The sequence below is a fragment of the Bufo gargarizans genome, chromosome 5, assembly GCF_014858855.1.
Source record: "Bufo gargarizans isolate SCDJY-AF-19 chromosome 5, ASM1485885v1, whole genome shotgun sequence".
Classification (NCBI taxonomy): domain Eukaryota; kingdom Metazoa; phylum Chordata; class Amphibia; order Anura; family Bufonidae; genus Bufo; species Bufo gargarizans.
Genome location: NC_058084.1, coordinates 133,977,676 through 133,994,914, shown reverse-complemented (window position 1 = coordinate 133,994,914; position 17,239 = coordinate 133,977,676). Strand labels below are relative to the sequence as shown.

Genomic DNA, 17,239 nt, shown 5'->3' with positions numbered 1-17,239 from the left:
GGAGGCTTTACTTTTTTAAAGGGAACCTGTCACCATGAAAATACAAAATAATCTGCAGGCAGCATATGTTATAGAGAAGGAGGAGCTGAGCAGATGGATATATAGTTGTATGGGAAAAATCAGTAGCAAGGGAATAATAGTAACTATTATCACAATCCAATCTATTTTAAATAGTAGTGTCGGAACTTCACATGCATAAAAACCATTGTTCTTACTGCGAATGCGGTCAGCTGATATTCCCGATTGTTAGTCTGTCCGCATCGTACACTAATGAGCTTCTGTAGGGTAGTATTGCAGGAGGCATACCCTGCACGTCAGGACATTTGGAAACGATGCCATATACCTTCTATAGCTGAATGCTATGCTATCTTTGTTCTTAGCGGGATCACTTAACCCTCAGTATTGACAAGCTTAATGCTGGTAATGGCTATCTGAGGGCTATTATCGACAGATGTCAAAGATTTTCTTTGCATACCTTTTTCCTCACAAAACCTAATGCGGCATTCACACTTCCACACCAAGGAGACAGTTATTAGGAATGAGCCTGTTTCTGGGCAGCAAATTGCTGTTTACAAACCACGAACAGCTGCCCAGAAATGATGATTTAATGCAGTGGATGAAAGATCATTTCACCTGAAGATTGAGCATTTCTCTCGTTCATCGGGTGATGACAGCATAGTTACATGGGCCGATTATCGGGATCAAGCGTTCATAGTAATATTTCCTGATAATCAGCCCAAGAATTCTACGGTGTAAATCTGCTTTAAGAGATTTTCTTCAAATAACTGATTATCATGTTTCCTAATCAAAATGGTTTTCTTGAGAATATTCATTATGTATTTTGCTGTTTTCCAGCCTTCTTACAACATACAAAGTGTATGTTCAGCTTTGGACATCATTTTACAATATACAGTACATTTGAGTTTAGCAATTTGGCAGCTGCAGTGCAAAGCTCAGTACCACATGTCAAAAAGTCATATTCCAGGAAAAACGGAGAAAAGTTTCATCCACATTCCTTACCAGGAGAGTTTTTCAGTTTAGCATATGGCCTGTCAAACAGCAAATGGCTAACTAATTTCTGAGCCAACCTACAGTACATATATTTGTGGGGGAGAAAATGTCAGTGCGTCTTATGGGCCCAATACTGATGAGCAGTTCCAAAATGGTCATTGGTACAGTAGGACCGGGGAGCAGTGAATGCAGCACTCCTTGTGCAGGCTCTGTACTCACGGCTTTCTGGTCTTCTCCTGTCAGCATGCTCTGTAACCTCTCGCTGTGTTGCGTAGGATCACAGCACAGTATGGCAGGAAGAGCGCTGGATCTCAGGAGCAGCTTCCGGGGCAGGAGAGATAATTGATTTACTGTACTATTATTTTATTTATTTTTTTGTCTGCTCTGAGGTCTAATTAAGGCTACTTTCACACTTGCGGCAGAGAGATCCGGCAAGCAGTTCCGTCGCCGGAACTGCCTGCCGGATCAGGCAAAATGTATGCTAACTGATGGCATTAGTAAGACTGATCAGGATCCTGATCAGTCTTAAAAATGCCTGATCAGTCGAAAAAATGCATTGAAATGCCGGATCAGTCTTTCCGGTGTCATCCGGCAAAACGGATCCAGCATTTATTTTTTTCCCCTTCTTTTCAGTCTGCGCATGTGCAGACCGGAAGGACGGATCCGGCATTCCGGTATTCTGAATGTCGGATCCGACACTAATACATTCCTATGGGAAAAAATGCCGGATCCGGCATTCAGGCAAGTCTTCAGTTTTTTTCGCCGGAGATTAAACCGTAGCATGCTGCGGTTTTCTCTTTTGCCTGATCAGTCAAAACGACTGAACTGAAGACATCCTGATGCAAACTGAACAGATTACTCTCTATTCAGAATGCATGGGGATAAAACTGATCAGTTATTTTCCGGTATAGAGCCCCTGTGACGGAACTCTCTTTTCTCTTAATCATTTTTAAGATGTTTCTTCCTGTGGTAAATTCAGTTGATTGGATAGGATTTAGAAACTCACAACACTGTCTATATAAGGTCTCACGGCTAACAATGCATATCAGAGCAAAAACCAAGCCATCAGGAGGAAAGAACTGCTTGTAGAGTTCAGAGACAGGATTGTGAGGAGGCACAGTTCTGGAGAATTGTGCAAAACATTTCCTCTGCACTGAAAGTTCCCAAGAGCACAGTGGTGTCAATAATTCTTAAATGGAAGAAATTTGGAACTGGGAGAAGGTCCTTGGTAAGAGAGGTGACCATGAACCCAATGATCACTCTGGTTGAGCTCCAAAGATCCTGTGTGCAGATGAAGCAGACGTCCAGAAAGTCCACCATCACCGCAGCATTCTACCAATCTGGACTTTATGGCAGAACATACAGAAATAAGCCTCGTGAAAGACTCATTAAACCTACCCGGAGTTTGCAAAAAAGCACCTAAAGAACACTCGGACTGTGAGAAACAATATTCTCTGGTCTTGAAGAAACCGTTTCTAAGTGTCATTTGAATAGGATACCAGGCACTGCCCATCACCTGCCTAATACCATCTCTATAGTGAAGCATCAATGCAATATTTTAGTTTTTTATATCAGCAAAGATTTCTAACATTCTATTTTGATATTGAGTGCAGAATTACGGGGAATAACTTTTTATTTTAAATAAAAAATAAAAAAAATTATTTGTACTTTAGCACAAAGCCATACAAAAGTGAAGGAATCTGAAGACTTTTCGAATGCACTATATATTATGTTTGTTACTGGGCTCATGTGCAGGTTGGCAAGAATCTGTAAAGATAGAGGGGGCTATGGAAAGTGTGCACTTATGTACTGAACTTCTTTATAGGAAACCTTATAAGGTTGATTTATCCCCTTTCAAGTTTTATTTGCTTGAGTCGTTGCCGCTGTAATTTGCACCAAATGTATTAAATGTCTCAAATTTGGTATATCGTTAAATATGTCTAGAGATGTTACTTCAGCTTTTTTTTTGCTAACTCCTACTAAAGTCGAAGTGTGCCATTTTTGGCAATGTTTTTAAAAAAATAGCAGTTGATAAAACTAGCGTACTCCGAATTAGGATACAGCTAACTATGCCCATTTTTTTCACTCACTTTTCAAAATGCTCTAGCAGAAAATAAAAAAAGAACACCTGGAAAACTTGTCTCTGTCAGCATAATCAACCCTATTAAACCATCCTGCCTGGTACGATTGATCATGCAGATTAAAACAATACCTTTTTTGTCTGTATGTTAAACAGCTGCAGAGATATCTGCATTTTTATTCATATGCAAATAAGCACATTGGAGCGGAGCTGAATCCTAGGAGCAATTTTTTGCTCTGCACACTCCCCCTTCCCTTGATTTGACAGGGCTAGACATCAGCATGATGATTGCAGAGCGGTGTCCTAGCACGTACATATCATATACACTACTTAGTATAGCCTTACCATGTTGATGAATAGAGATTCTGTATGCTTAGAAAGCAAATAGATATTACTAGTTTATTCACAGGCACAATATAGAATTGTAAAGACAGCAATAATATGTATTAGCTTTCTAATTCTAAGTATAGAAAACTACTCTGTAGCCTGGAGGTAGGTGGCCAGCCTTGCATGTAGATGTCCCAGGTTCAGATCTCGAGAGACGTCTAGATTTATATATATATTTTTTTTTATTTAGTTATTTTTTTCTCCCTTATTTAACCCATAATAAAAGGCTTACTATATTCAGAATGGAGGTAGTGATGGTAGATTCTTATTCGTCTTGCTTTGGACAAATCCGAATATTTTTTCTGTTTGCAGTAAATATTATTAGTTCCTGATCACCATATAAGTTATACCATATTTTCCCCACTGCCGCTGATTGAACATGGCTGCTAGTTAATCATGACTATAAGGCCCCTTGCAGACGAGCGTGTGCAGATTAGGTACGGAAGCGTTGCGGATGCGTTCAGTGAAAAATGTGCAATTTCACAAACAGTCATTCAGTTTTGTCTGCGATCCAGTTTAGTTGTTCAATTTTTATCGCGCTGGTGAAATGCGATTTTAATGCGTTTTGCACGCGTGCGATAAAACACTGAATGTTTACAAACAACATCTCAGCAATCATCTGTGAAAAATGCATTGTATCCACGCTGGCGGATGCGATTTTCATGCAGCTGCATTACTTCTATGGGGCCAGCGTTGTGTGAAAATCGCAGTATATAGAACATGCTGTGATTTTCACGCAATGCACAAGTGATGCGTGCAAACCAATGCTCATGTACACAGCCCCATTGAAATGAAAGGGGCCGGATTCTGAGTCTCGGGTATGTAGTTTTGCAACAGCTTGAGGGCCGCAGGTTGGGCATCTCAGTCCTAGACATAATGAAGGCTGGTCAATGTTCTCTCCACAAATGCCAGGCTGAAACATCCATGCTAGATAATGGCGACCCAGACCATGACATCAGAGGTTGTTTCTACGTGTCTCTGCACTATGTATGATGGCAGTAGGCACTTTCCAGCCCTCCTGCAAACTTGTAGGCCACCAATGGCAAACAATAGTGTCCAGTAATGAAAGAAGGTTAAGCCTTGGTACTAATGATGGCCACATCATCATTTGTAGGTAGTGGATGTTTTTAGGCAGTATAATAAGAGACTGCTCTTTGCTCTTGTGTTCTTCTACAATATCTAATAATGATCTATTATAATTTGCTTCAGTTAGTGTTGCATTATAATTCATGATTCTGCATTGCATGTGCACCTTTATAATCCATCTAAGATCTTGTACATTTAGATGGTGATCAATACATTATCATCATTTTGTTTGTGTTTTTATACATACTGTAGATCAGGTCACTCGGATTACCTTATTTTTAGGTTTTGATTAAAGGAGTCCATTCCTCTAGTGTTAGCGCTCAAAGCTGTGCTAAAATACACAGTCTGTACAGCTATGCTAACTTGAAGTGAAGAGGACAGTGTATTTCATTACAGTTCTGAATGCTGACAGTGGGGACCAGGGGTTGGGGAGTTCAGTATAAAAATTCGTAATCTGGACTCATCTGCAGTAGTTCTGCAGATAATAGTCCAGAATCATGGTGACAGATTCCCTTTAATGCAGCCCATTTACCCATTAGGGTATGTTCACACATAATGGATATGCTGCTGATTTTCTGTCTGGATTTCCGGGCTGAAAGCTCAACAAAATCTGTGTATAAAAAAATATCACCTTTCACTGTGATTAGTAATCTGCTTAAAACTATAGTCAGTAAATAAATTATATAATAATTTATAAAGATATACCGGTAATCGTAGCTGAGGAGCCAAACAGTCTCATGAAGTGAAGTGCCTTCACCCTGGCACTAACAAAAACGTATTCAAACTGAAGTATTTGTACAATACACTTTCCCATAGACATTTACTGTTTGTCATGGTGCACAAAGTGCTCCTAAGAGTTATATTGTGAACTCCAGATTGGGAACATGGTTCTGCCTTTGCTGTAAAACTGAGAAAATTCCTCAGCTTTTTGCGGGATAATTTTATGGGTCAGTTTGTAGAAGATCCTACTAGAGGCGATGCTCTTCTGGATCTAGTCATTTCTAATGATGCAGAGCTTGTGAGAAATGTCACTGTCCATGAAAACCTTGGTAATGGTGACCACAATATAATTATATTCCAACTAAACTGTAAAAATCAAACTCTGGTTAGTAGGGCAAAAACACTTAATTTCCCAGGGTTGAGGGCTGCACTTCAGGACATAGACTGGGAGCAACTATTGTCACATAATGACACTAATGCCAAATGGGAGAGCTTTAAATCTACTTTGGATAAGTATATTGTCACATACATTCCTAGAGGTAACAAGTACAAGGGAATAAAATGAAATTTCACATGGCTTACAAATAGTGTAAAAAGGGCAAAAAGTGACAAAAAGGGGGCCTTTAAGAAATACAAATCAGAGGGGTCAACTATAGCCTTTAAAAAGTATAAAGAACTAAGTAAATTATGCAAGGGGTAAAAAAAAATCAGTGAAAATATACACAATGAAATACAGGTGGCCAAAGAAAGTGAGAACAACCCCAAAACATTCTTCAAATACATAAATGCAAAAGAACCAATGTTAGAACATGTAGGCCCCCCCCCCCCCCTAATGATAGTAAGGGGGGCGGTTGGTCACTAAGGATCAAGAGTAGGCAGAGATCCTAAATGTTTTTTTTATAGCTCTGTATATACAAAAGAGAGGGAAGCTATTCTGCATTAAAGCCCTCAAAAAAGAAGGGGCCACTCTCTATGCCTGGAGAAAAAAAAGATTCAGTCATAAGAGGTGACAAGCATTCTTTACAGTAAGGCCTCATGCACACGACCATTGTGTGGATCCGCGGCCGTTGTTGCGTTTTCCTTTTTTTCCACGGACCCATTGACTTTCAATGGGTCCGTGGAAAAATCTGAAAATGCACCGTTTGGCATCCGCGTCCGTGATCCGTGTTTCCAGTCTGTGAAAAAAATATGACCTGTCCTATTTTTTTCATGGACAACGATTCACGGACCCATTCAAGTCAATGGGTCCGTGAAAAATCACGGATGCACACAAGATTGTCATCCGTGTCTGTTTTTTCCTATCATTTCAAAGGCAAACTTGACGTAGATTTTTATTTTTCATGTCCGTGGATCCTCCAAAAATCAAGGAAGACCCATGGAAGAAAAAACGGATCACGGAACAATGGAAACAGTTTTTTGCGGACCGCAAAAAAAAAAACGTCCGTGTGCATGAGGCCTAAGGGCTGTGAATTTGTGGAATAGCTGGTCACATCAAGTACATAAGATGGCTTCAAAAAAGGTTTAGATGACTTTTTAATTCAAAATAACATTAAGGCTTATGACAACTGATATCAATGCTTTATCTTGTTTTATGCACCCTTTCCCTTTAGCCCCAACCCCTTTTTAAAAGGAAGATGGACATTGATCCAGGGATTTGTTACATGTATCAATATAGCAGGATTAACGGTTGGACTTTTATCTTTTTCCAACCTTAATAACTATGTATATCCACATTTGCATTACACATTACCACCCACTGCAAGCTATATTATTATATGAATTACTTTTTACAACCTCTGTTTTTCATGGTAATGAATGATAAATTGGATGTCATGTGGCTCTACCCCTAATCGGGGCCCATGTGTTATTTAAAGAGGATCTTTGTTGGTGGTGTTCCTCTTATTAACACAGAATAGATTTCTGTATGATCCTTTCTTGTGATAGCAAGTGACTGTTACAGACGGGTCTGTGTTGGTTCTCATTCATCCTGGTCATTGTATATCAGGGGTAATAAGTAAGAGCAACTAGCCTTGTTGTATTTTATCTTGAAGACATTTCGCTAGTCATCTGACTGGCTTTCTCCCTTAGCATTTTTACTTTAATTCTTATACAAATCGCCTCTGCCACTCCCCTTTCACCACTCCCCTCATGTAATTTAGGGTCAGGTATCCTCATTATTCAGAGACCTGACCCTGAAATATTGTGTCTGCGCCAGCGACGTATCAGATTATTACGTGTATTTTGCCTTTCTTTTCTTGAAACTGAAGCACTTAAAATGAAACCATTGGACGTTGAATGCCACTGCAATACAATACCCAGGCCAGAACCAACGGTGATTGTTTGCCCACTGTGATTTGTTGACTGCTTTCTTTGCACCACTTAGGTGATGTGTTAAACTGGTTTTGTAGGACCCTCAACAATTTTGATCAAGGCCAGTCTTTATCTTTGTATTTTTTCTAACACAAAATATGGCTCATCTGCTCAGTTCCCTACCGTTTTAGAGCCACCACTCCGCTGCTCCCACCTGTCTGTTGTAAATGGGCAATTGCTGTTACAAGACTGGCTCTGTAGCAATGATGTGCCAAACCTTGCAAGGTGACTGCTGAGATTAGTGATTGGCTGCAGAAAACATGTGGAATAGTATGTGATGTCATCACTGCAACACCAGACACTAAGACCATCGGAAAGATGAAGAGTGCTACTAAATGTTCTTTTATTCTTGTGCAATAATACCAACGCTTATGTCCATTCCGCCTGTTCTGCTTACAATGAGACCCTTAAACCATCTAGCATTTAATATGGTACTCTATTGCATCTCTTATCTTTGCCATTCTGGGCCATAGTCCCTTAAATCTAAGGTATTTAGTGATGACCTTAAGTTGAGCTTTGACCCTTAAATAATATGTTTTATTTTATATGTGAAGTAAGCTATAACTTTTGCATATGTTTTTTGGCTGTTGTCCAGTATTTCACAATGAAGTATCTGATGAAGTCTGAAATTTTAGTTTTTGTGCATACACAGTGTTTTATAGAAAATCATTGCTGATAGATTCTCAGAATAAATCGGCTTTTTACAGATGAAGTCCCTGCAGTAAATCCGCATGCACAGCCAGCTCCATCTTTACAAACACAAAGCGCCTGACCATGCTTGTGGATTTACTGCAGTAAAATGATTTCGATTTCTGAACTGTGATGATGTGTCCCATGGCTGAACAATGTTTTTCTTTTGTCAGAACAACTTTGCCGTCCCCAATGTTTTCTAGAAATGATTTCAGTATTTGGAGTATATTAAGAAAGTGCATTGGAATGGTAAGCACATTCTTCTTTCCATCTGTTCAATTAAGATCAGGGATGCCCAAAGTGAGGCTCTCCAGCTGTTGCAAAACTACAATTTCCAGCATGCCTGGACAGCCTACAGCTATTAGGGCATGCTGGGACTGTTAGTTTTGCAACAGCTGGAGGGCCGCAGGTTGAGCATCCCTGAATTAGATCCATTAAAATCAACATTTATTTTCTTCCATGAGGCTCAGACATGTTTCTGGAATGGTAAGTACAATAGATAATGATGGTAAGGAAGTGATGAATACCTGTTGTTTCTTACATTTTGTTTCTTTTCTTGATAAATGTATATCATTTTTGCATTTATAATAATTCCATTTATCCCATGGCGCCATATCATTTGGATAGTGATCTGTACTTTGGTTTCTAAGAGCTTGCAGTCTATTTGGAAACTGGTGATGAAGCCGCCCTAAATTAGGGCATTTAAGATACACAGGGATGTCATCTGGGTGCTGTCCACATCCGTGTGGTCGTTATGTAAATTATAAAACATGTCCTATTCTTGTCAGTTTTGCAGACAAGTATAGGCATTTCTAGAATAGGGCCCGCGGAAAGTGCGGAATACACACAGCCGTATCTGTATTTAGCGAACCACGAAACGTATACGGTTGTGTGAATGTAGCCTAAAACAGACATTTCAGTAGAGCAAACAGGTCTTCTTTTAGATTTTAAGATGTCTTCCTAAATGTTCTATACCTTTTTTATATATGTATTTTATGTAGAATGTCAAATTTTACTAAATTAGTCCATCTCTTCCTTTAGAAAAAGTTATGTTGTAGCTGAATCTGCATTTTACAGTGCTGCAGGAGTGGGTCAGGATACATTTTATATATAGGTCCTCCTGGGATGTGCTTCTGGCATTGATAAGAAATGCATATGTTATCTCTGCATATAGATGTCATTGATAAATCTAGAGCTTCTAGAGACACTGTATATAAAATTGACATGTATAAAATAATTCCCAAATGATTAGAATTGAAATTAGTTTTTTTTTTCATGCATAAAGGGAATGTAAGAGTTTTCATAAATCTATAATACCTTTACCAGTAATGCAAATGTGTTTCTCCTGTTCTGCACATCACAGGAATTATCCAAGATCACGATGCCTGTAATTTTCAATGAGCCGTTGAGCTTTCTACAACGCCTTTCAGAGTATATGGAGCACACCTATCTCATCCATAAGGCAAATCAATGTACAGACCCCATAGAAAGAATGCAGGTGATTTGCGGACACGGAAATGTTTGTTATAATTTTCATATTTTTTTTTGTAAGGATTTCTGAAGATTTTTGGAAAACGAGAACAGTCCTAAAATCGAGTTGGGATATGCCTTCTGCTTGACTGAAGGATAAATGCATATAGCTTCTCATCAGATTTCCCAGTAAAGCCTTAAAGTGACCATACTTATCTGCAGATATCGCAGGGAAAAGGACGATTGGGCATGTTGGATTCTAATATGTCCAATACTTTTGTTTTTAAAGGAGATATTCTGTTGCCAGAAGTGTCCGGCAGCACCTTTATTTCTTTCTCTGCATGCTTGGCCAAACATGCATATGTATTGGGGCCAGGGGCGGATTGGGAACCTAAAGTGGCCTGGGAATTTTTTTATTTTTTTTTAAAGTGGCCCCTATATTGTAGGAGGGTCTAAATTGACAGGAGGCATGGCAACAAAAGTAGGTGGGTCAGCAATACCATAGCACAAAATACCACAGTGCCACACAATATATTGCCCCAAATGCTGTCCCTCTGAGTTGGCCGTCAATAGAGGCAATTTTCTCTTCTCCTCCAGTTGTCTGATTAAGATATGGAGCAGGGTGCTTAAAGGGGTTGTCCGGTTTCAGAGCTGAACCCGGACATACCTAAATTTTTTCCCCGGCAGCCCCCCTGACTTGAGCATCGGAGCAGTTCATGCTCCGATGCTCTCCTTTGCCCTTCGCTAAATTGCGCAGGGCAAAGGCATTTTTTGGAGATCCGGTGACGTACCAGGGCTCTCCTTGGGGCTACCAGGAAGCCCGGTGATGTCACCAGCACTGATGGGCGGGATTTAGCGCTGCCCTAGCCAGTAAAACATCAGTTTCTGCCCAGCAGTGTGTTATTGAAAACAAAAGAAACCATGAGATGCTCCGATGCTAGCCTCAGGGGGGCTGCCTGGGTGAAAAGGGTATGTCCGGGTTCAGCTCTGAACCCGGACAACCCCTTCAAGAGGTATGATGTGGGACATTGTTAAATTCAGGAGGGCATGTCGCTGGCCAGGTACATGAGTACCTGATTCTCACAGAGTTGATTACCACTGATGGGCATTATGTACCCAGCCAGCGGCAGAAATGGCGGCTTTGGCGGACCCCTGGGCATCGGCCCACCGGGAAATTTCCTTGTAAGGTCTATGGCCAATCTGCCCCTTATTAAGGGAACAGGAGCGATAGCTGACAGTCAACAGCAGTACTAGGTGTATAGACATTTTTAGATTGCCACATATGAGAGATTATTCTGCATTCTTGCTCTGATTGTGGATCATCAGCAGTGATTGGCTTATAAAGTTGTATTTCATCCAAACAGAATGTTTTTTTTTTGTAAATGTCTGACTCATCCTTAGAGCTTAAGCGCCCCATCAAGTTCTACAGAGCTATGGTACAGCACAAATCTACAGAGCCCTACTTGACCTCTATAAGTTTCTAGAGGAGAATATCTACATAATATAGTGCCATATGCTGGCACAGGAATGCCTATGGCTCTGCAGTACCAGCTCTGATGTGCAGAAGGCCATTATCCTTGTAGTCCATTTTGTGTGTCTTTGCGTCATTGCTAGAAAACGAAAATTATTAATGAGCTAAATGCTAAAATATCAATAAATTCTGACAGAACAAATATCCATCAGCAATTGAAATCTAAAATGTAAAAGTGGAATAAAGTGTAATGGATGGAAACTGGATTGAGATAAAATGCCAGAAACCAAGTGCTCTCATGACTTTCTCTACTGGACTCAATAAAACAATTCCCATATTTTCCTGCAGACATCAGTCATTTCTCAGTTGAAGAAATGACTCCCTTGCACACGTGTCCTCCTATCCATCATTGTACAGGGACCTGCCACACTTCTCTATAGTATATGAGCGAATAGTAGGGAGCCGTTGTGCTGAACTTGTGCTGCTGGAATTAGATTTGACTAGGAAGTGATGGTTTATTCTAGTGATCTGCCATCGCCTCCTATAGTAGATGAACCCCTTGACACCTGGAATTAAACCCCACACTATTAAAACAGTTTTTATTTATTTCCATTCCATCTTTCTTAGTGTGTTGCTGCCTTCGCTGTCTCAGCAGTTGCATCACAGTGGGAACGTACAGGGAAACCATTTAACCCTCTTCTTGGAGAAACATATGAGTTAGTTCGGTAAGAGAAATTGATAAAATTGTATGAAATATGAATGATACAGAAGTAGCAAACATTAAACTGATTGTGCTTCATTAGTATATTAATGACCTGTCCTCAGGATGGGTCATCAATATCAGATTGTCAGGGGCTCAACTCCAGGCACCCCTTCAAACAGCTGATCGGTGGGGTGCTAGGAGTTGCACAACCCCACTAACTTGGCACTTAACACATTAAATACACTGGCTCAGTTTCACTCATGCGGTATATCTGTGTCAAAAATCTGTCTAAAAAGTGGTGTAATTTGATGCATCTAGGGTTTCTACACTTTTTTTTCTGACATACTCAACAGAGTTGGGGCCTCATATGAAAGGACCAGGCCTAATATCTTGTGCCAGTACTTCACAATTCTGGCATAAAAATTTGTCTGAAAGTACGGTAAGCCAACCAGTAGTTGGTGCAGAGTCAAAAAAAAGGTCTATTCCTGCACCAGATTTATCATCCCAACTCTGGTGCAGAGTACGAGTAAGAGTACGCAATCTTCAGGATTAGTAAATCTGGGCCACTGTTGCAGCAAATTTTAACTTGACTGTTGGCTGTTGTGTTAAGTGACAAGTCAGGGTTTACTGCAACTGTTATTTAACATGGCCAGAGTAAAGTTAAGGCCCCTTCACACTGGGCAAGCATCATCCAGATAACACCACACAACAAAAAAAAAACTTTGTCTGCTACTGGGCAAAAACCATTTGTCCTATACTAAATCGAGTGTGCGGATTACAAATCCGAAGTCAGAATTGTTTTTACACGTCACAAAATTTTGCAATGCATAAGTATGCCTAAATGAATTAAGCACTTTGAAAGCATTGAATACTTTTGAACAAGTTTTACTCCAATTACCTGATCTACATCAAAGTTTGCGTAGTAAACAGTGTATGAAAATGTAATGGCATAACAAAATTTCAAAAAGTCTAGTTTTTCAGTTTAAAAGTCTTACTTGAGCAAGGCCCAGTACTGTTAGAAGTGCTTCAGGCATCTGCTTTTGCCTTTTGTGAACGGTCATATTTTCCCGTTGCAAAAACCATCAGTAGTCCCCCATCATGTTGGGATTCCAGCGGCCTTGATATCTGTTCTCCATTGTAGAAATATCTTTATGAAACCGCTCTCCATGTTCGTCACTTACGTGTCCCAAATTGGGTGGGAAAAAGTCAATGCACTTTCAATGGCATTCAGCAGCCAAGTTGTTCATATGCTGTAAGCATGTTGTCTACTAATTCAGCATAGTTTGCAGCTCGTCTGTTCCAAAGGAAGTTCTGCACTACTAGTACAAATGCATCCCAAGCTGCAAGACGCACTCGTTTTGTAAGATTCTGGCGCTGATCATAAGTAGTGTATTTGCCACATATGTAGCAGAAATTGTCTGGATCGTTAACACATTTGCATTTATTCATCTTAAGTTTCATAATTGATACCGCTATAACAGATCACTTTATCAAAATCTGTCCAGCTTGCCTTATGTACTTACTGCTTACATCAGCCTGAGTGCGTCAACAGGTCTGGACATGTCCATTAGAATATCTCCAATACAATGCATTAATATTATAACTGAAAAGGCTTTGCATGCATAACTTAAAATCTAGACGTGTCAGGCAAATTCGAGTTCATATTTGGAATCGGCATTCTCATTTTAGTATAAATCACATGTTGTTCTCTCAGTAGCAAAATCATTATTGCGCAGTGTAATTGCTAAAAAGCGTTTGTAGGACAGGCAGGCATGATCACATTTTCACTGCTTGGCCCAATGAATCAAAGTGCAAAGAGAGCAGAGCCTTTAGGTGTAACGGCAGTGCCCCTGTTGCTCTTAGTCTCATTTGCATATATTAAAACATTTTTCTTAGCAATGCGGGCACATATAGACACTGGACCAACACAGATGCCTTCAACTGCAAAGCGCACATGCAACAGGTCAGCCAGCTTCATAGGTACAAATCTGCTGACAGATGCCCTTTAAAGGGGTTTTCCATGATTTTGATACTGATGACCTATTCTCAGCATAAGTAATCAGAATCTGATCGTTGGGGGTCCGACAACCGGCGCCCCCACGTTCAGCTGTTTGAGAAGACACCAGCACTCTCGCAGCATACCGAGCACAGTGCTGTACATTGTATAAGGGCTGTGCTTAATATCGCGCTCAGCCCAATTCACTTTAATGGGACTGAGCACGATACCAAGCACAGATGCTATACAATGTGCACGCGCTGTGCTTGGTAAGAATGGAGAAGGTAGGGGTTGTCCGAAACTTAATTCTCCTGGACAACCCCATTAAGGAGAACAGCAGTGTATGGAGACTAGCTCCATTGAGTATTGCCAGTAAATGTTCATACACTGCTGGTCTACCTAATCCTAGCAGATAAATTTAAACATGTAATTAATATGTTAAAGTATTTTATATAATGCATGCATGTAGTGGGCACAGTGAAACGGTTCTCTTACAGGTCACAGAACGTTTGTATTTTTGTCTTTTAGTGATGATCTTGGATTTAGACTCATTTCTGAACAGGTCAGCCACCATCCGCCGATTAGTGCTTTCCATGCAGAAGGTCTTTCTAATGACTTTGTATTTCATGGATCAATCTATCCAAAACTGAAATTTTGGGGGAAGAGTGTTGAAGCAGAACCCAAAGGAATAATAACACTGGAACTCCTAAAGTGAGTAAAACGATCATGTCCACAGAAAAATAAGCTGTTACTGAAATTTTTAACGTTACCCTGAACATATAATGATGACATTCAGTTGTGCAATATATTTATGATGCAGAAGGTCATTAAAATGAACCTTTGTTAACGCCGATACCCATTCCTGATAGCCCATGTCTTCAGCAGTAAGTGTCCTCTGAAACACACAGCTGAAACGATGGTGCAATGGCAGGGATCAGAGAGATTTTTTTTATGCTAGCTGTTTAACCCCTTTGATATCACAGTCAGTGTCGACCACAGCCTATAAACAGTCAGACTATGGGAGAGGCTCACTTTTTTTGCGGAACCATTGAAATGAATAGTTCCGTATACGGAATGCAAAAAACGGCCCGTAAACCGTAAAAAAAAGAGTCATGTGAAAGAGGCCTGATACAGAAGTATTTCAGTATAATATCAGCAGTCAAACGATCATGTAGGACTAAAACAAAGTTTCATAAAATATAAAAGTACACCCCACTCATCAGTGTATTACATGGATGGCCATTCACTTTAATGGCTATTGTGTAATACAACATGCATGTGATCCTCAAGACTAAAGGCAGATTTACACTGCACAGTTGTTAGGCAGATTATCAGGAACAAACCTTACTACAAACTCTCGTTCCCGATCTGTGTAATGCTTTATTCACGTCAATGATTTCCATCAGTGATTGTGAGCCATAACTAGGATTGGAGCCTCCACAGAGATAAGGTATAATGCCCCTTTCAGATGAGTGAGTTTCGCGCTCCAGACTCGCAGCCTGAGTATGCAGCAACTCCTGTTCTGACCTCCCAGCACTGCCGAGGTCACCTAGCATTCTATTGATTTAGGGAGCATTCACACGTGTTTTTCTTCCGCGTCCATTCCGCAATTTTTGCGGACAATGCACGGACCCATTCATTTCTATGGTCCGCAAAAATTGCGGAATGCCTTTCATTGTCATCCGTGTGCTGTCCGTTCCGTGTGTCCGTTCCTTTTATTATAGAACATGTCCTATACTTGGCCGCAAATTGTGGTCCGTGGCCCCATAGAAAGTCAATGGGTCTGAAAAAAAACGGATAGCACACGAAAATGCATCCGTATGTCATCAGTTTTTTGTTTTGAAAACATTTTAGGAAACCCCATTTCAGTTTTTTGTGGACCGTGAAAACGGATGACACATGGAAGCACCACCTCCGTATTATACGGACTTACGGAACGGGAACGGAAAGATAACTGAAGACATACGGAACACACAGATCCGTGATTTGCGGACCGCAAAAACCCATCATGGTCGTGTGAATTACATGTGCTGTGTGAACAGCAATATACTGCCAAGAAACAATCAATCTGTATGAGGACGAGCGATAGTAGTAGCCATCACTTTTCTCCATAAAATGAAGACGATCACTGTGTATGCAGCGCTTGCCTCCACTGATGAGCAGGCAATTATCAGGAAGAAATGGGCTTTTTTCCCCTACAATTGCCTGCGGAGTCAGTACAGGTAAATGCGCCTACAAAGCTGACACTCTCCAAATGGGAAACCCTGCGATATTGGGCATTTCGTAAAGATGTTCTCGAAGCATTGTCTTTGAGCTTCTATTGTATGGCTGAAAAGGCTGATCCTGTGAGCATGTACTGTACATGAGTTCGTGTTAGTTTGATATACATATTGTAAGCCCTGTTTGTGTTTCTTAGGCACAACGAGGCTTATACATGGACAAACCCTACTTGCTGTGTACATAATATAATTGTCGGGAAGCTGTGGATTGAGCAGTACGGCAATATGGAAATCACTAATCATAAGTAAGTTTGTCTGACATTTTCCGGGCTTGCCAACATTTGTGTAGACCAGATATTAATGTACATCCATTTATAGGACTGGTGATAAATGCATTCTAAGTTTCAAGCCGTGTGGTCTGTTTGGGAAGGAATTACACAAAGTGGAAGGATACATTCAGGATAAGAGGTAAGTGGATAGTGTTCACTTAATGACAGGATTTACTGTATAGCAATAGGATTCACGCACAGGGAAGGGAATACTCTAGCAAAGGTTGTGTTTCATAAGAGCTGGTAAGAGATCTCTTTCTCACATTTATTATAGCTTGCTTAACTCCTATGTGAAATGTATTCTAGTTCTTACACATGTAGACTTTGATAAAACGTGCAAAATGGGTCAATATTGAGAGCCCTGTAATGTGGTGAAATGGTCAGTACAGTTAGGTGATCACCAAAGTCAACTGCATGTTAATCCTTACTATCAACCCAAGAAACCTTTTGTATGTATTTCAACTCATTTCCAATGGAATATTTATTTGCTTGATGTCATAAGTTAAAGAACTTGTCATCAACTATATTCTGACCGTACTGAGGGCAGTATAAAACAGTGACAGAAATGCTGATTTCAGCGGTGTGTCACTCATCAGCTAAAAGTAAGTGGTTGCGGAGAACCAGCATCATAATTATTGCAGCCCAGGCCTTAAGAGTCAAATCTACCTGAGAAGAGTCCTGGTTATTCATAATCTCCTGCTCTCCTG

General features: G+C 40.3%; 1 protein-coding gene across 4 annotated transcripts in view; it reads left to right on the top strand.

Annotated features, from left to right (window-relative positions):
• Positions 1-17,239, top strand: part of OSBPL1A (oxysterol binding protein like 1A) — a 170,670-nt gene that overhangs the window by 138,229 nt on the left and 15,202 nt on the right. For all 4 annotated transcript variants that reach the window (XM_044293459.1, XM_044293456.1, XM_044293460.1 and 1 more), the window contains exons 18-23: positions 8,518-8,593; positions 9,708-9,842; positions 11,913-12,010; positions 14,513-14,695; positions 16,401-16,508; positions 16,582-16,671. In XM_044293459.1, coding sequence (XP_044149394.1) covers positions 8,518-8,593; positions 9,708-9,842; positions 11,913-12,010; positions 14,513-14,695; positions 16,401-16,508; positions 16,582-16,671 — 690 coding nt within the window. The remainder of the gene's footprint in view (positions 1-8,517; positions 8,594-9,707; positions 9,843-11,912; positions 12,011-14,512; positions 14,696-16,400; positions 16,509-16,581; positions 16,672-17,239) is intronic.